The following is a 20,083-nucleotide window of genomic DNA, read 5'->3' as shown; positions in this document are numbered from 1 at the left end:
TGTTTGGTTTTTTTGCTTTCCAAAAACAGCTGGTTTACCCAGTAGTATATCTAATATGAACTCCAGGCTTTATCATGTCTTGTGAAAAATATATGCCTATTAATGAGAATCTGATGAACACATCTGTGGTAGAGTCATAACGGATGCTTCACTGAAGTACCGTAAGCAGAACCTCAACCATGCAGATATAGGACCAGCTTTTTAACCTACTTATACAAATAACCTAATTTGCTTTAATTACAAAATATGAAAAAAAAATAGACGTTGAATTAGAATTCCGCATGAATTATGCTTGGCAATTATAAGAGGGTGAAATTGGGTATCCAAGCAAGCACATGTATATTTAATCCTCTGTTCCTACTGTCATATTAAAAATTATAATTTCCAGGGCAATTTGGGGAAATGCTCTGGAGGCTGTGCGATGCGTTAAGGTTTCAAAAGCTCCTCTCCAGGCTGCCTGAACCATTGATAGGCGCTTTTCAAAGTAACAATGGAAAATGCATCTAAGCTTGAATAAGCCAATCCAAATTTCTCCGCAAAAAGAAGAGGTTCTTCACTTTAGAAAAAGTGTGTTTCCTGAATGACTGTAGTGAGAGTGAGACATCAATCGCAAATCAAAACAAAAATTCTAGACTTCTAAGCTTCTGTGACCGTATTAAAAGTAATTGTGTTCTTTTCACTGACTATGTCAAACTATTTAACACTACCAACAATACAGCTACCCTTCAAAAAGACCTTGACTTTGTGTCAGAATGGTCAAAAACTTGGCAACTCCAAATCTCAACCAGCAAATGCTCTGTCTTACACATTGGAAAAAAGAATCTAAACACTAAATACAAACTCGATGGATATTACCTTACAGATGATCCCCACCCTTTAAAGACCCTGGAGTTTTCATATCCAATGATCTAAGTGCCAAAGCCCATTGCAACTACATCGCAAAAAAGGCTTTAAGAGTTGTAAACCTAATCTTACGTAGCTTCTTCTCCAGAAAGATTACACTACTAACCAGAGCTTATAAAACATTTGCTAGACCAATTCTTGAATACAGCTCGCCTGTCTGGAATCCATACCACATTTCAGACATCAATACAATTGAACATGTCCCGAAATATTTTACAAGAAGAGTTCTCCATTCCTCTGAATACAACAAAATACCTTACGCCACCAGACTTGAAATCCTGGGTTTAGAAAACTTAGAACTCCGCCGCCTTCGACAGGACCTGTGTTTAACTCATAGAATTATCTATTGCAATGTCCTTCCTGTTGAAGACTACTTCAGCTTCAATCACAACAATACAAGAGCAAACAATAGATTTAAACTTAATGTTAACCGCTTCAATCTTGATTGCAGAAAATATGACTTCTGTAACAGAGTTATTAATACTTGGAACACACTACCTGACTCTGTGGTCTCTTCTTAAAATCCCCAAAGCTTTAACCAAAAACTGTCTACTATTGACCTCACCCCATTCCTAAGAGGTCTGTAAGGGGCCTGCATAAGAGCACAAATGTGCCTACCATTCCTGTCCTATTGTTTCCTTTCATTATATCCAATTAATATAGTTATTACATACTTATGCTTATATATATATGCTTATATATTATATAGTTATTTTCATGCTTATGCTTATATGTAATGTTGTGACAAAATAAATAAATAAATAAATAAATAATCATAGCTTAATTTTTTTGACTCCCCAATCCCCGAAGATACTTTTCATCAACATGGCCCCATTAATCATTTTAACAGGACATAAATTTTTGTAGTAGTAAGAAACTTACTCCTCTTTCAAGGGTTAAAAAAGTATTGACTTTGATAAAGCATAAGAAAGAATGGCAAAGTTTTTATCAGACTGACATAGTACCTCCTAAAATAGAACATGTGTGTTAGCTGGGCCCCATTGAATGGGATTTGGTGAGAAAAAAATGCAGGATAATTTCCTCCCTCCCAAACTCACTATCCTAGTCCCTTTGAAAACATGTTGGAACCAAATATAAATGAAGAATTTTCAAGAACTGCAGTTTGGCCTTCCTTTCCTTACAACAGTTCATTTAGTGGCCGTTCAGTTACAATGTCACTGAAAAAATGACTTATGGCCATTTTTCACACTTACAACCGTTGCAACATCCCCATGGTCATGTGATCAAAATTCGGATGCTTGGCAACTGGTTCACATTTATGACGGTTGCAGTGTCCCAGACTTGTGGGATTCCCCTTTTTGCAACCTTCTGAGAAGCAAAGTCAATGGGGAAGCGAGATTCACTTAACAACCATCTTACTAACTTAGCACCCTGCATTGATTCGCTTAACAACATTGGCAAAAAAAGTCATAAAATGGGGCAAAGTCACTGAACACGTTTCACTTAGCAAGAGAAATTTTGGGCTCAATTATGGTCGTAAGTCAAAGACTACCTGTATGTGACACCAGTATATCTGTTGTGGTACGCCAGCAGCTTCCAGAGCTGACAACTGAGTCAGCCAGCGATGAGGCTGAGGAAGAACATGGGCCAGTCCTAGATGCTGGGGAAGGCCCGGATGAGGGCTCTGCGTCAGAGGCAGAGGTGGGGCCAGGGCCATCGGGGAGTGATGTGCTGACTCCAGAGGCTGACAGTAGTGAGGCAGAGGAACAGGAGAAGCCTGTTCCTAATGCATGCATGAGAAGAGCTGCCAGAAGGCGAGAGCAGCTAAAGCAAAGAGGACGACTCGGGAGTAGGGCCAAGAGATGATTGGCCCCTCCCATAAAGCTTAAAAGACCAGCAAGGGTGTTTGGGCTCTTTGCCGGAAAACAGCATTGATAGCTTTGTCTTCTTGCGTTTGTTTTGTATTGGCGTCTTCTGAACTTTTGCCAAGAAAGGCCTTTGGCAGTTTGCCTAATTAGACCAAGGTTGGTGATAACGTATCTTTTCTTTTATGTACACTGAGAGCATATGCACCAAGACAAATTCCTTGTGTGTCCAATCACACTTGGCCAATAAAATTCTATTCTATTCTATTCTATAAGACTTGAGGAATTGTGTTGGGAGGAATTTGCTTTGATTTAGTTTGGACTACGCTGAGAATGAGTTAATTCTCAGCTGTTTTAATAAAGCTTGTTTGTTTTTACACTGACTGAGTTTCCTACTACTTTCTTGGGCCTGGGTCACAACAATATAAGGGGCGTACATAAGAGCACCAGTGTGCCTACTGTTCCTATCCTAATGTTCCCTTTGGTTGTATTCAATTTGTGTGGTTATTTCATGCTTATACATATATATATTGTTGTGTTTGACAAAATAAATAAATAAAATAAATAAAAATAAATATCTGCTCAAAAGAAGAGGACCATTGCAGGGTTTCTGTGATTCCTCCCTGTTCCCTGTTGTAATTCTAATAGCATTATCTATGGCCATAAATTGTCTACTTTTTTTCTCTTCTTCTTTAGAAGACAACCACAAAACGATACGTGTCTTTGAACGTATTTATTTGCCATTGGGGCGTATTAAACTTTTCATCATAAACCAAAAGATATCCACTCAGGCTATTCAATCAGTGCATTAAATTAGAATTTGAAGTACCCCTAAGGACTAGTAAAATATTATGAGTCACACAGCATGTAGAAATGAAGTTCACATAGGTCCTTTCTCCCCCTATTGATAGAACCCAAAAGAATAGCCTTTGGCCTGTAATTCAAGCATTGCAGTATGTGTTCATACAACCTCTTTAACTAGGTCAATGAAAGATCTAACTGCATATGAAACTTAGGTCATTTTAACTTTGGTTTGACTTTGCAGGCCATTTTCTTACTTTATATTGGCAAAGACTGCAATTTTTAGTGTTATGTCTAGATGTAGAAATGAGGTACATTTTTGTTATTTTCAGAGGTGCTTAAAACGTCTAGCAGAAACTTCCTATCAAATAGAAATACTAGGTGCAAAAATATATCTGTTTTCCAAAATAGCCTGAATAGTTTTAAAATGCACAGCCAATGTGCTGGAGTTGTTAAGATGCTGGACAAAAAGGAGGGAGGCAAATTTAATAAATTATAATAGTAACAACCCAGGCTACCTCAACCATTGATGCTCACTGGGTTACTTTCTCCCAGTCCACCTGGTCATTAGGTGAATGAAAGAGCAAGCGCTGTTATACAGCCATGAGTTCCTGTTACAACAGGTGGGATATAAATTTAATAAAAAAAACCAGTTAAATGACTGCAAAAATTTTACTCTTAAATTTTAATATGGGCCAAATTGAATTAGTTTTTTAAATTGTATTTTATTCTGTATTTATTTTGTCTGATGTTTTAGCTGGCTGTAAACTTCCCTGAGTCCTTCGGGAGAAGGGCGGTATAAAAATTTGATTAATAAATAAATAAATAATAAATAAATAATTCATTTGAAGTTCTGATATGGTGCTGAAAATTCTCTGTATCATATAATGCAAAGTTTGGCAGTTAAAATGCGGGGCTGATCCTGGCAACGTGGAGTTTAATCCCTATCCTTCTGTTCCTTTTATCTATATCCTTGAACCTTCCTCTATCCTTGAACCTTCCTCTACAACCTGTAAGAAATGCAGATGATATCATTCTAATGGTAGAAAGTGAAGAGAAACTAAAGAGCCTCTTGATGCGGGTAAAGAAGGAGAGTGCAACAGTTGGCTTGAAGCTCAGTATTAAGAAAACTAAGATCATGGCATTCTGCCCTCTCAATTCCTGGCAAATAGATGGGAAAGAAATGGAGGTAGTGACATATTTTATTTTCCTGGGCTCCAAGATCACCACAGATGGGGACTGAAGCCAAGAAATTAAAAGACACTTTCTCATGGGAAGGAAAACTATGGCAAATCTGGACAGCATAATAAAAAGAAGAGATATCACCCTGCCAACAAAAGTGCATATAGTCAAGGCTATGGTTTTCCCAGTTGCAATGTATGGCTGTGAAAGTTGGACCATAAGGAAGGCTGAGCGCCAAAGAATTGAGGCCTTTGACCTATAGTGCTGGAGAAGACTCCTGCAAGTCTCTTGGACTGCAGGTGATCAAACTGGTCAGTCCTAGAGGAGATCAATCCTGACTGCTCCTTAGAAGGTCAGATCCTGAAGATGAAACTCAAATACTTATGGCCACCTAATGAGAAAGAAGGACTCACTGAAGAAGAGCCTAATGCTGGGAAAGATTGAGGGGAAAAGAAGAAAGGGACGACAGAGAACAAGATGGCTGGATGGAGTTACTGAAACAGTCGGTGTGAGCTTAAATGGACTCCAGAGGAAGGCCTAGAGAAACGTTGTCCATTGGGTCACGATGGGTCAGGTATGACTTCGCAACTAACAATACAACAATCTGTAAGAATCAAAACCCATCTGGAGAATAAAAATCAGATTTCAATATTATACATTCATCAATGGCCTCGTTTATTCTAATACTGTGAGAGATGGTGCTTACCGAGTGGGAACTGGTGTGATGGACCACAATGAAGTGGTAGGCAAGGAGGAAGCACATTCAAGAAAGAGGGACAAGACAAGAGATGTCTGAAGATGGATCGAGGCAGAGGTAGAAAATAAGGATAGCCAGCCAGGACCAATCTCTTTATCCGTTAAGGTAAATGTACTAAAGGTTTAGGCTGGCAAGATTCTGTCTGTTGGATGTAAGCAAATAAAAAACTGTACAATAGCTGGTGTGTTCCAAGTGGTTCTTGGGCTAAGCCTGAGAAATACACTGCAATGTAATAACGAAAGGACATCTTTACTGTTCACAAGATAATAAAACTTTCCAATCCAGTGTTTCTTGATCCTGTAGGATCTTGCCAATGCTTTTAAAATAAGAAAACCGATGTGTGTGTGTGTGTGTGTGTTGAGATTGTGTGTAGGCATATCACGACAGCTTACTGCCTCGGGAATTCTGGAAGCTGAAGTAGGGCTGAAATCCACTTACCACTTACCTTACCCGTTCGCAAATGGGAGCGCGCAGTGGTGTGTGACACCTCTGCGCATGCACAGGACCTTCTGTGTATATGCAGAGCATCAAAAACGGGACATGATGATGTCCGGGTGGGTGGGCGGAGCCTCCCACCACCGGCACGACCGGTTTGCCTGAGCCGGATAGATAGAACTGGCTGCATTTCAGCACTGAGCTGAAGTCTACACATCTTAAAGTTGCTAAGGTTGAGAAACACTGCAATACATACATGCATAACCTATATTCACAAATTAGATGTCCACATATTATTCATGAAGTAGACGTCTCAGTGACAGACACTGCAAGAGGAGAATGGTGAAGCATAAAAAGCCATTTTCAAAATAGTATCTAAGGGACACAGAGAACTGAAGAACCTTTCAATTTTTTCTATAAATTGCAGGGGATTTACCAGAGACCATTTCTCTCTACCAGTACTCAGTAGGCAAGGGAGAGCAGTTACAAATCTATCCATTTCACAACATGCCATGCAAAGCAAGGCGTCTGCTTTATTTATATGAGTGATCCATTTTCAAGAGTTGCAATTTTTCTCTCCCTCTGTCAGTACAGCTACACAGTTAAAGTGATACCCAGAGACTAATGTTGCAGTTGCTAGCTCAGATGGTTTTCAAATAGCATTAGATAAGTTCACAGAGGATAAATCTAACAGTAGCTATGAGTTACGGTGCCCATATGTTATCCTCCAGGATTGGCAGCTGGGGAACAGCAGCAGCAGAGGGCTGATAGCCCTATGTTCAGTGGGTCTCCTTGCAGGCAGGCAGTTGGTTTTTGTGGCAAAATCAGCTGCTAGTGGAATGCAGAAGGCCATTTCCAAGGTTCTTACAGGTGAATTAGAGTTGTCCAGTCCTAGAAATTTCTTGAAACTATAATTATGGGATGGATTTCAGGGTACTTGTGCATTGTAGAGATAGCTAAAAGAATTCTTAAGAATTCAACCAAGCTATAATTACTAGAATGTTTGGGCAACTTAGTTATTTATTTATGTAATTTCTACCCCTGCCCCAACTCTGAATAGGTTACAAATGGTTAGAAGCATAAAACTCCCAGTATCCAAAACAAAATAAAGAAGCCAAATGTAGCCTTTCCAGTTTTGGGTGGGCTCATTACATAGTCTAGCCCAGAGTCTCCAAACTTGCTAACTTTTAAGACTTGTGGACGTCAACTCCCAGAATTCCCCAGCCAGCATGTCTGGCTGAGGAATTCTGAGAGTTAAAAGTCCACAAGTCATAAAGTTGCCAACTTTGGAAATCCCTAGACTGGCCTAATGCCTGGGAGAAAACCTGGTTTTTAGGCTCTTGTGAAAAACTATCAAGGTCAGGGCCTTCTGAATGTTGGAGACGGCATGGCCTCCAAGTCCCACCAGATGACGTTGTTTTGTAGAAGTGATCCAAAGCAAGCCCATTGTACTGGCTCTTATATGATGTAGATAATTAGATATAAGTGGTCCCAGCTCAGAAATGCTGGCTCAGAGGTATATGGTATGTGGTATCCCTAGGGCAGCGTTGGCAAACCTTTTCGGCACCAAGTGCCTAAACGGGACTGCGCGCACACACGCAGGGAAGCACCAGAAACTGGAAGAACAGCCCCCTGGCATACATGCACCTACTGGGAAGCTGAGCTTCTGATTTCCGGAGTGCACATGCGCGCCGTTCACCTGGTCTTCCAGTTACTGGCACGCATGCACACACAAAGACCAGCTGGCTGGCGCTCATGCGCATGCCAGAAACCAGAAGCTCAGTTTCCCAGCATGCGTGTTGTGCCTCGCCCGCCCTCCTCTCCTCAGCCGGCCCCTCCCATCTCCTGCTATCTGAGCCAGAGTCTGATAATGAAGAGGAACGGCCTGGGATGCCTTTAGCCCCCAGCCCTGGCACCATGCCGGGACAGAATGAGCAAACAAACCTCCCTCCTACAGCATGCGAGCACAAAGCCAGCCACGTGCTAGAATTGCCGGCAGAAGATCAGGAGGACAGAAAGACGCAGTGGACGGATCCCCGCTTCCGGAGAATGGAGAGGCGACGTCAGCAAAAGGAAGGGAGGGGCAGGCCTAGATAAGTGCTGAGTCATGGAGCCACACCCCATGGCCTATATAAAGGATCTGCTTTTTGGCATTCCTTGAGTCAAGCAAAGTCTCATCTGATTTGCTGAAGTCACACCTTGGATTCCTGCCTGCCCTGAGAACTCTGACAGGAATTTGGCAAAGCTGCAGAGGCTTCGTGGCCACGCTTGATACAGACTTCCCAGACCCGGCCGTCAGAGGAGGAGTGGGACACGACAATGCGCTTGCACACCAGGGAGCTGCTCTTCTGGTTTCTGGTGCTCCTGCGTGCAGGAAGGCATATGCGCGCTGGAACTCAAAGAATAACAGGCGACGGTTGGTGTGCCCAGAGAGATGGTCCTGTGTGCCACTTCTGGCATGCATGCCATAGGTTTGCCATCACGGCCCTAGGGTATAGAGGCACCATGCTCGATAAGCTGTGGTGGGATGCACAGGTTCAGGTGAACTGGTTATTAAATTACCTACCCCCACCCCTGCCCGCTATCAAAGTGGATCCTGGGTGCTGCACTGCAATGGAGAAACAGACAACGGAGGGGCTGACATGAGGGAAGGAGAATGCCATTTTCCCTCCTTCCTTCGTGCTGGTTGCTCCACTGTCCGTTCTCCATTGCAGTGCAGTTCCCAGGATCCACTTTGATAGCAGGGGGAGGTAATTTAACAAGTGATTTGCCCAGGGTCAGGTTGGCTGTCACGGGAGGCTCGTCCCGTATGTGCAGTGGAGCTGGAGGATGGGGATGGGCCATGCCTCCCACAACAGCCAGCCTGACCCTGGGCAAACCACTTAAATTATCTGAATCCCACCACTGCCTATATGACCTGACCTCACACAACCTTTTGGGCAACAGGGACTGGTTTTGTGGAATGTTTTTTCCGTGGGTCAGAGGGGCCATGGTTTCATGTGCTGTCTGCAGATGAGGCTTTGATTGCTTGTGCAGATCACTTTCTGGCATGCCACAGTCCGGTGTCGGTCCACGGACCAGGGGTTGGGGACTCCTGCTATACAGTAGTGTGGCTCAAGGGTATATGGTATCTCTACATCACATTGACTGACGGCACCACTTCCTGCCAATGTGAAGATTTGTATTTTTAGAATGATTAGGAGTGGCATTGATACGTCTGAGCTTTGATGCCTGAGACAAGTGCCCACTTAATCTTAGCCTACAGGTGGCCTTGGTTCCACAGGTAACCTATCTTTGTGCCATAAAGGGCTGTAAAGTGATAACCAACACATTGAATTACATCTGGAAACTTATAATAGGCAGCCAATGCAGCATTATTATCATTACTGCCATGATAAATTAAATCAGGAAAATTATTTAGACTACATTGTTTTAAAGACATCTGGTTTACTGAGCTACGATATTATGATATGCTTAAGTGTGTTCGTATTTATTGGCATTCATGAAGGGCAGGCTAAAACTAATTTTAATGAACAACAGTAACGCCAATATATCTGCTACACAGGGAAGCCTTTTCAGAGGGCTAAAAATACCCCCTACCCCAAATAATTGGATTTGTCATTGACAGTTTTTGAATCAAAGGTATGCAATCTAGGGCCACAATCCATCCCAAGGCTTGCTTTATTTAATTTCTTGACTGCTTAGGCCGTTATCTTCCTGATAAATTTATTAAGACTGTTTAGGATGTTAAGTCTGCAATGCAAAAAGATGATGGCACCAAAGCTTAATTTTAATTTCATAGAGTTCCTGCTTTCACTGGACCCTACCTTAAAATTAGTTAAGTAAGTTATTAATATATTTAGATGAGGGAGAGAATTTCTCAAACTCTAGAAATTCTTTGGATCAGTGGAACTTTGAGATATCTAATATAGGGGTCTCCAACCTTAGTAACTTTAAGGTTTGTGGACTTCAACTCCCAGAGTTCCTCAGCCAGCAAAGCTGGCTAAGGAACTCTGGGAGTTGAAGTCCACAAGCCTTAAAGTTACTAAGGTTGGAGACCTCTGATCTAACAGGACTTTGTAAGCAATACTGGGATGGTGATTAGTTTGCTTTCCTAGGAAGTATGTTTCCCCCGAAACCACAATTTAAGGTGATTAAATTGCATTCTGACCATTCCCTTCTCTCTCTGGAACTGGATTCTATCTAGTACAGCGGTCACCAACTGGTGGTTCGTGAGAAAATGTTGGTGGTCTTCAGAAAAATTATTTGCATTTTTTAATATTGCACTAAATCAGGGGTCCTCAAATTACGGCCCTTGGGCGTGATACGTGCATTGAACATTGTGTTGCTGCAGTGAGTCTCCCCCTTTGGGGTCATTTTGTGTGGGTCGGAGGGGGCAGAAATTCTGACTCGGGGTCTGCTTCAGCCTCCTGGTGTGGGGCTTTGGGTGAAGGCTGGAGTGAAGCACCACTGGTGGCGAAGAGCCAGAGGGCCTTGTTCCAGTGGGACTGCATCATGGCCTGCAACTGGCTGACCATCTCAGCCCACTGAGCCTCCAGGTGCCGGTACCTGGCCTTGCACTCCCGCGGGTCTTCCCTCTGCTTGGAAAACCTATGCTCGTAGTCCTCAGTGAGGTGCTTCTGCTGAGCCTCCTTCTTGGCCAGATCCAATTTGAACTGAGCTGTTTTGCCAACTCTTTCTCATGGTGGCTACTTAGTTCCAGCAACTGCCTCCTGTTGGGGCCCTAAGGAGCCTGGGCAGAGAGGCGAGGAGTGGCTGGCAGGGGAGGGGTGAGTAGAGCTGGTGAGGCGCCCCTCGATGTGAGTGACATCCAGTTGGCCATGCCTACCCAGTCGCATGACCACCTAGCCACACCCCACCCAGCCTATCAGTAGGCAGATCATATTAGTGGTCCGTGGGATTTAAAATTATGAATTTAGTGGTCCCTGAGGTCCGAAAGGTTGGTGGCCCCTGATCTAGTATATAACGTTATGCTTGCTGGAAGTACGTTTCTCTAGATTTCTTGCTTTGCTCTGAAATAATTTCCTGAAATAATTCATTTGGTTACGCACACACACACTTTACCTTCTGTGATACTGCTACCACAGCCGCATGTTCAAATTGAAGAATCAAGATGCCAATTTGCTTCCAAGCATATAGTTCAGATGCTTGCTTTGACTCATCAACATCTCACTTCCAAGAAACTTGGAACGTTTTTTCCTCGACTCATAGCAACAGAAACAATGAAGCTAATTCTTCAGTTGTAGAAGAGAAAGATATTTCTATGCCCAGATTGCCAGACTGCAACCTGGATACTTTCTTTTGAATGTTTAACTTTGCTGAATTAGAGATGACACAGCTCCCTTGGTTCCTCCCCAGATCCCATTCCTCTGCTGTAACTCTTTTTTTTCCACTGTCTCTTGTGCCACACACAAAAGCTGACAAATGCAGATGAAACGGTAGGAGCAGGTGAGAAAATCTCTTGATACCTCAACTGCCAGTACAAAAGTAATTATAAATAAAGGTCAAATCCCTAATTTGCAAACTGGCAATCTTCATTTATAGTACGGGTTGAATTCCACTTAAAAGTGGGTCCAGTTGATTTCAGGACATAAGATCAAATAACCATGCCATCAGTGGTGGGTTTCAAATTTTTTTACTACCGGTTCTATGGGTGTAGCTTGGTGGGTGTGGCATGGCTTGGTGGGCGTGGCAGGGGAAGGGTACGTTCCACCCCACTCCAAGGGAAGGATATTGCAAAATCCTCATTTCCTCCCAGTCAGCTGGGACTCAGGAGGCAGAGAATAGATGGGGGTGGGACCAGTCAGAATTTTTACTACTGGTTCTCCGAACTACTGAAAATTTCCGCTATCGGTTCTCCAGAAGTGGTCAGAACCTGCTGAAACCCACCTCTGCATGTCATCCTTTTTTGATATTTTCCTCCGGGCATGGTAGATATGGCCAAGTTCCTTCTCAGTGCCCATTTTCATCTATCCCACTAGATCTGAATGTGAGTCTTGGAATATGACATGTTTCATATAACAACTGGCATGGATTACAATTAGACAGAGTATAAGGTTGACTGGAATGAATTGCCCCTCTAATGGTTGGTGATATTCATCTTGAATCAAGAATTCACACATAGCCAGCCTATAAGTAGTTCCAACCTAATGCTTATAGGATGATAGACAACTGAAGCACTAAAGCCTCCACTTTCCTAATTCCAGAAGTCTTCAGTCTTAACTTGAGGGAATATAAATGCATACATTGCATACATACATTCCACATAAATGCATACATTGAAGAAGAGAGAATTCTAGGCACATGCTAGGTGGGGATTTTCAAAGTTTTCTCAGGCAGCAGAATCTCTGATCAATAGATAAAACTCTAGTAAAGGAAAATTATTAAGCTGAGTAAAGTAAGTAAATTATTATTACAGGTAGTACTCAATTTATGATTACAATTGAGCCCCAAATTTCTGTTGTTAAGTGAGACACTTCTTAAGTGAGTTTTACTCCCATTTTACATTTCTTGCCTCAGTTGTTAAGAAGTTATTAACCTGGTTGTTAAGTGAATTCCCCATTGACTTTGCTTGTCAGAAGGTGATTCACATGGCCTTGGAACACAGCAATGGTCATAAATATGAACCAGTTGCCAAGCATTTGAATTTTGATCGCATGACCACGACGATGTTGCAAATATCGTGACTGTGAAAAACGGTCATGTCACTTTTTTTCAGTGCCGTTGTAATTTTGAACAGTCACTAAATGAACCATCGTAGGTCGAGAACTACCTGTATTACTATTATTGCCCTTATTCTCTCACAGAAACCCACCAATCTCTCATGGAACTATAGTTTGCACAAAACCTATCTAGCATATTTTGCTATAGCTTAGTTTGTACAGGCCTAAATTAGATAAATGAAGCTGTTCAGTTTCACTCAAACTGAGTGTACAATTTATAATTCCAGAATTGATACCCTTCTGTTTGTGTTGTGGGTCAACTCCAATGATCACCATCTGGCTTGATCAATGGCCACCACTGTGTTTTTTCTTTTGAAATGGGGGATGGGTTCTGTCACACTGAGCTTTTGAAGTGGCATCATTCGAACGAGAGCTTAAGTTGGCTTTAGAAGAAAATTACTGTTCAGGAGAAAAGGAGAAAAGATATAAAGCTGGAACATGAATTGGAGTGATGGGAAAAAAAACCTCATCGTTTTTTCCTATAGCCAAATATAGCAAGATTACTAGTACAGGATTCTGAGCATGTCAACCAAGGACCCATGACTTAACTAGAATTTGAAAAAAACGAATATTCATTATTATCCAATATGCTCCCATAAAACCAATAATTTGAGGGTGGGCTCCCCATAAAATACTAGGAACAGAATCTAACTTCAATTCTAAGTAAATAGATGTATTTACCTCCAAGAAAAAGAAGACACTGGTGTTCAATCTTATGAAAATGATCTGCTGGTATGCTAGAGTACCAGTGGTACTTATTCTTATTCTTCTTATGGAATGTCAAAATTCATGGGAATACTATTTGAACTTCTCTAATTTCCTGAACACATCAGCCATAGTCAGACAGTTAGATGGGTTTTTTGGGGGGTGGGGGTGTTTTTGGAGGTTTTGAGTGTTTTTTTTTGTTTGTTGTTGTTCTAGAAAACTCATTCAAACATCTTCTCACATTCATCCAGATTACAGATTTATCCAAAAGAAAGTAATCCATAGACTGATTGCATTTTGGATAGATCAATGAAACCTCCCAACAGATTTTAGAATATTGGAGAAAAGTGTTTAAGAGGTTGGTGGTCACAGACATATAAATACATTGAACATTTCTGCTTCTCTAACAATCATCATAATGGTTAAATATTGCGCAGAATTAGAAGGTTGTGTTTTCTGACCAGCTGTCCTAATGCTGTGATTCTCTCTTGCTTTTCTCTTGTATTTTTTTGGACTTTTGCTGCCAGGCCTATGTGAGTGATGATATTGGATAATTAGTTAATTAAAGCAAGTCTCAAATAATTAATTTATTTTTTCTATTTCTTCAGTATGTATGATTAAATAGAGGCAGGACTGAGAACAGGGGCTATTGCTATCTTCCCATAAAAGACATGTATCCAAAGATGTAAAACAGAGAAGGATCTCAAAACTTTTTCTACACATAAGGAAAATATTTGGATACTCCATGATAGACAGCTCTAATATCCAGCATCTACATCTTGACCCCACAACATTTTCTTAACTTTTTCTATGCTCACAATAGTATCATTCCCATCTTAGAGAAGAGTTCTTTACTTGGAAGAATCCAAGTAGTCTGACCAGATATGCAAAACTTATGTTTGTTACAGTTCTTCGACATAAAATTTGAAAGCAAATTAATTTAAATAAATTGGGTGTTTCTCTCAATTGTTAATTAAAGGTTATCAGAATTGGGCTATAAAACTATGGATGATCCTTGGATGGGAGACAACAGGGAGAATGTCTCCTGGCTAGCCTCCAACTCTGGATTTGTATAAAAGCCTTTTAGAGAATCCTGCCAAGCAAAGAAAGAAGCGTGTGGAGGGGGATGGGATATGTGGTAGCAACACAATAAGGCTCCAGAGCAAGAATATAATATCTTTTAAAAGTAGCCATCATTGAGGTGGGTGACTGGGAGGAGGAATTTGTGCATTTACAAAACGGTTGTCACAGTAGCTATGACCAACCAGAAAATGCCCATTCATCAGATGTCAAACTGCTGATATTTCTGCTTGTCATTTTTCTAGCTGCTAGGACAGGCCTAGCATTTAATGCTCCCCTGGGCGACATCTGACCCTTTGGCTCTCCCTGCCCAGCCCATGTGAGATCAACTGGAAATGAGAAATCAAACATAAATAAGTATATGTCATGCATGCAATACAATTGCATTGCTTTTATTCTGAAGGTGACTATTTTATTTTTCAGCTTAAGTATGTGAGCCTATGCATGCTTATGCACCTTCACAGTACGATTGGTTTGGCTCTCCACAACAATCCTATTTTCTCATCTGGCCCCTTGGAAAAATTAATGGCCTGCACTAGGATAATATTTTTGACTCATAATACCTTTGTCTCTTTTCTTCTCAACTGGTGGATATACCTCCAAGCAAAGGCCTGTAGGTTATAACATGCACCATTTAGAGTTCTAAGGATGTTGCAAGCTCCCGAGATTAAAAAATGGTTACTGGAGACTGTATAGTTGCTAAGAAAGAATTCCTAGGTACATTACTTCCTACCGATACCATATTCACAGCACTGTTCTAGAATAAAGTCTGTTTTGCCTTAAGGATGTTCAGAATTTCTCCATGCATTCAGGACAATGTAGAGTTAAGTAGCTTATTTTATTTATGTGTCTATCAAATTTCTACACAACCCCTCTAGGTGATTTACAAATCTAAGTGACTCTAGGTGGTTTACAAACAAGATAATCTAAAAGTATGATGAAAAGGTTAGCTTTACTCCATATTTGGCGATGACTTGTTTAGGAGTTTGAATTTACAGGGGCTGTGAATAGGAAAGACTCATGCAGAATTTTAGTCATTGCGTTATTGTTAAGATGGGCTGCTAATATAAATTGATTAAATAAATAAATTGTAGTTGACTCCTTTTCCTCACAACTAGTAGGTTGGGTTTTTTTTAAAAAAAATAGGAGTGATAAATGTCTGGAATCAAAATTTAGTTTTACCAATATCCAAATAACAAAGTCCCTGTGAAAAATGCCTCCTCCCCATGTTTGAGCACTTTAAAGATTATAAAAACAATACATGTGATATATTAAATGTGAAGGACTTGCAGGTTGGGTGGTTTGTTTCCACATGAAAAAAAATGTTGTATCATTGGTATTTTTCACCAGAGAAATTGTGTAGAATGTGTAAAGGTATCTTGAATTAGCATGCAAAAATGGCAAAAAATGAATACAAATACATACATCAATTTAGAAGGTTTTCAAGGTTCAAAGAACAAATGAAACCAGAATGTTTTCTTTTGGGTCTAATGGACAGCTAACTAGAAAAAAATCATGAAACTTGGTTTTTATATATGACAATTGCAATGAATAGAATAGAATAGAATAGAATTTATTGGCCAAGTGTGATATGCTCAAAACTTGCCTGCAATGGAGGAATGGTTGGTGAAAGTGATGGAATTTGCAGATGGCTAAATTAACTTATTTGATCAGAGAAAAAACAATTACATTTATGGCTGACTGGAAACCTCTTACAGACATTTTTCATGATAGAAAAACAGGAACTTATAATTGAATAATAGAAAAAATGAACTTTTTTATAATCTTAGAGTAAAAAGTTTGTATTTGTACTTATTATATTTAATAATATGTTTGCCACAAAGGAAATTGGAAGCTTCTTTCTTATCATTCTTTTTTCCATTCTTTTTGCCTTTTTCAACTTCTTTAACTTACTATTTATAAGTTTGTGCTAGCTTTTATGTCCCGTGTAAAACTTACTATAAAAAATTATAAAGAGAAAAAAATGTTGCCTGCTCTGTATACATTATTTTGAGGACTCTTGCGTTCATTTCACTCTTAATTGTGCACTGTGCTAGCTACAGCGCACTTTTAAAAAATATTTCTTTTGCAACTTTCCAGTCTCCAAAATTTCTTAGTTGGCTGCCTTGTTGGGCTAGTTTTTGTGAAACAACAGCCAGCAAATGTGTTTCTTTTTCTCTTTATATTGTGCAATAGAGTGAAATTTTAATATTTGCTTTCCATGTATACAATGTAGTGCATTACAATGTGTGTTCAATGCAGTCAAAAGGCATTTTAGACAAATTTCAGTTCAGCTGGAGTGCCACATCCTTCAATGCACAGTATTTTGAAAGAGAATGTTAAACAAGCCAACTCCCATCTTCCTGTTTTCTTCCCTAAAGAAGCAAAATATGGAAAATGACTTTCTAATGCTGTGAACTTCTCTGCTGCTGTTTAGGAGAGCACAGAATTATTATAGGCACTTTTACACATTGTTGAATTCCCATACGTCCATCATATCACTTAGTTCCACTTGGTCAAGTGTCAGGACCAAGCGCCCTTGATTTGTACACTCATGTTGCATCAGGTCTTGAAAAATATTCTGAAACTAAGAAAGAACTGCACTTATCTAACCTCTGCTTATTTGAGCATTTTCTTCTCTGAATACACCTGACAGGTTCAAATCCCTCAACACTGCCATTTTAAGTTATAATATGAGATTCTGACCATTAAACTGGAGCACCAGACCTAGAAATTCACAAAGCAGCAACCTTTCCAGAGACCCTTCCTTAAAGTTCCTTTCAAACAGCTGTTTCCAGATGTTCCCCTCAGCTTTGGTAGTGCATGGTAGTCATAATGTAGAATTACGTTCTTCTCAAGAAAGTAAAAACAGACTTCAGATGAGTGCAGAATACAGGACGATTCTTAATTATTCAGTTTCTATTTCTTGTTTGTAAGGAATCAATGAGAGATTGAGAAGGAATGAAAATACATTCCTCTCAATTTCCCCTTTGAAAACATCAGGAATCCTGGAAATTTCTATGTGGATGCATGAATGAAAAGATACACTCAGACAAACATACATCTGCACTTATAAGCAAAGTGTTCTTTGTGACTTTTCAGAACATTCATAAGAAGTAACACAGCTATTTAGGTTCATTTTCAAAATACCCTTTTCATCTGCATCACCTTCCATACCTCTTATCCTTCCTTCTTCAACACTTCTATTACCATGGTACAGTCCTTGTTTGAAACTCACAAACATACAAATCATTCTCTGATTCAGGTATTGATGGCCACTGACGAGAGTATTGGTCAAACTGTAACAGAGTCACAGAGTTGGAAGGGACCTTGTAGGTCATTTAATCCAACCCCCTACCATGCAGGAGACACTACATCATTTCTGACAGATGGCAGTCCAGTCTCTTCTTGAAAGCCTCCGGTGATGAAGCTCCCACAACTTCCGAAAGCAAGCTGTTCCATGGGTTGATTGTTCTCACTGTCAAAAAATTTCTCCTTATTTCTAGGTTGAATCTTTCTTTGATCAGCTTCCATCCCTTATTCCTTGCCTGTGCGAAACAGCTAATGACTATCACCGAAAAGGTCTACTTCCAAGAATATCAGCCCCAAACCTGCACTATTGATGGGACTCACACAGGGACAGCACACAATCAATGCTTGCGGGCAACTTTTTCCCAAGTTGCTCCGTGAGTTACTTTGAAAAGCAAGGCACAGATTGAGTGGCTTCCATGTGTCAATCCTGACCACCTCTGCTCTCTTGCTGAGCTGTTTCAATAAACAGGGAAATCTGAATTCCTAGTCTGCCTGCGCTGCAAGGGCCTGTACATTACATCACCAGAAGAGCTGAAGAGAATGCTTGTGCAGCAGAAATAAGGTATCACACACATGCACACACACAAGTCCCAGTAGATCTTTGGCAAAATAAATAAATAAAATAACAGCTCACTTGGTTGGCTTACTATGATGAAGCTACCTCCCGGTGTAGCTTTGACAACCTATAGAAATCACAACCACACTCTCAGCACATCCCAAATGTCTGAAGCATCCTGAGTCAAAAAAAGACCCCCAGCTCTGATCGTTTAATGATCTACATACATTTACTGTCAATTATGCCACCTCCCAACTTATTTAACATCCCATCCTTTTTTCTTTCTTTCTTTCTTTCTTTCTTTTTCTGGGGGTCTAAGCATACATGCTTGGCATAAGCACAACACAACCCTCCCCCCACCTTTTCGTCTGAAGCCACATTGGGGATGATACCGCGTGCACGTGATCTGATCTCATCGCGCGGCCCCCTCCTCTCCGTTTGCAAACCCCCTCCTCTTTCTCATTTCTTTTTTTTTTTTTGTTCGTTTCTCTATAAAAAAGAAAGATAAATAAACGCTCCCTCCTCCCCTCCCGTAACAAAGAGGGAGGTGGAGTTTCCAAAGGCAGGTGGACGAGGACGGCCGAGCTTCCAAATCTCCGTGGGGAGATTTCGGAGGACCAAAAATCTCCGCGGGAAGATGGTTTCCCTCCCTCCCTCCCTTCCCACGGAATCAAATACGGGGTTCTGGAAACAATCGCTCAGCAGATGCCCGCGGGGCACGTCGGACAAGACCTCCCTCGCCGTTTCCAATCCGACACCCATCCCCCCCGCCGCCCTTTCAACCTCGCCGAGGTTGCGCTAAGGCGCGCTTCGTGCGCCTCAGACGCGCAGCCCCGCTAGTGGGCTCCCACGGACGGCTGCTCTTTTTTTGGGCCGGGGCTTCCGGCAGGGCAGCGGCATCAGGGCAGGGGCCCCCTGGCCGTCTCTCTCCCCCTCCCCGCCAATCGAGACCGCGCGAGCCGCCTCACCTCCACGAAATAAAAGCAAGGCAACAGGGTGACGCTTTCCTTGGTGGTGGCGGCGGCGGCGGCGGCGGCGGCTTTGCTTTTGGGCCTCTCCTTCGCAGACATGCTGATGACGGGGCCGAGATGGGGAGCCGGCGCGGGAGCGGGCGGCGGCAGCGCGTTAGCCAGGGAGGCCGGGACGCTGCCGGGAAGCCTTCCCGCTCGGCTGCCCCAGACCCGCGCGGTGATGTCACATTCCCCCGGGGCCACCTCTCGCCGGGGAAGGAGCGCGCAGCCCAGCACTTCTTCCTCTCTCGGCGGCAGCAGCAGCAACAAGCCCCCTTGCTCGCCACCGCCACCGCCACCGCCGGCGCTGCACGGCCGGCCTCCTCTCCCGCTCTCGGCCACCAGCCGCCGGTTCTCCTCCTTCTCCAAAGCTGCGGCGATCAGAGCCTCCTCTTGCCCGCCGCCGCCGCCGCCACCACCGCCGCGGTCCAAGCCGGGATAGACCCCTGGCTTACATCGGGCCGCTGTGGTAGCTCTCGCAAGCCGGCTTTTTCGTGCAATATTCATAGATCTGACGTCAAGGAACCTGCTCCATGAGAAAAGGGGAAGGGGGTCCGGGTGTCTACATGGTGATAAAGCTGGAAGAAGAAGAAGAGGGGGAGAGGGAGGAGGAGGCAGGCGAGCGAGAGGAAGCGGGCGGGGGGAGAGCGATGCAGCCCCCTTAACCCCTTCCCTCTTGCGTCTGAAAGCATTATTGGGTGAAGATTTACGGAACGTCAGGGAAGGGAGGGGGGCGAGAAATGGGGGGAATCAGCCAACTCAGGGGGGGAGGG

The 20,083-nt window shown here is 42.2% G+C and overlaps 1 protein-coding gene across 1 annotated transcript in view; it reads right to left on the bottom strand.

Annotated features, from left to right (window-relative positions):
- The window catches only part of PLPPR4 (phospholipid phosphatase related 4), a 47,445-nt gene extending 27,750 nt beyond the window's left edge, over positions 1-19,695 (bottom strand). Inside the window, exon 1 of the mRNA XM_058176448.1 lies at positions 19,269-19,695. Within this exon, the coding sequence (XP_058032431.1) occupies positions 19,269-19,370 (102 nt within the window). The 5' untranslated portion in view covers positions 19,371-19,695. The remainder of the gene's footprint in view (positions 1-19,268) is intronic.
- Between the last annotated feature and the right edge of the window lie 388 nt (positions 19,696-20,083).

The sequence above is a fragment of the Ahaetulla prasina genome, chromosome 3 (genome assembly GCF_028640845.1).
Source record: "Ahaetulla prasina isolate Xishuangbanna chromosome 3, ASM2864084v1, whole genome shotgun sequence".
Lineage (NCBI taxonomy): Eukaryota > Metazoa > Chordata > Lepidosauria > Squamata > Colubridae > Ahaetulla > Ahaetulla prasina.
This window is presented reverse-complemented; position numbering and strand designations above follow the sequence as displayed.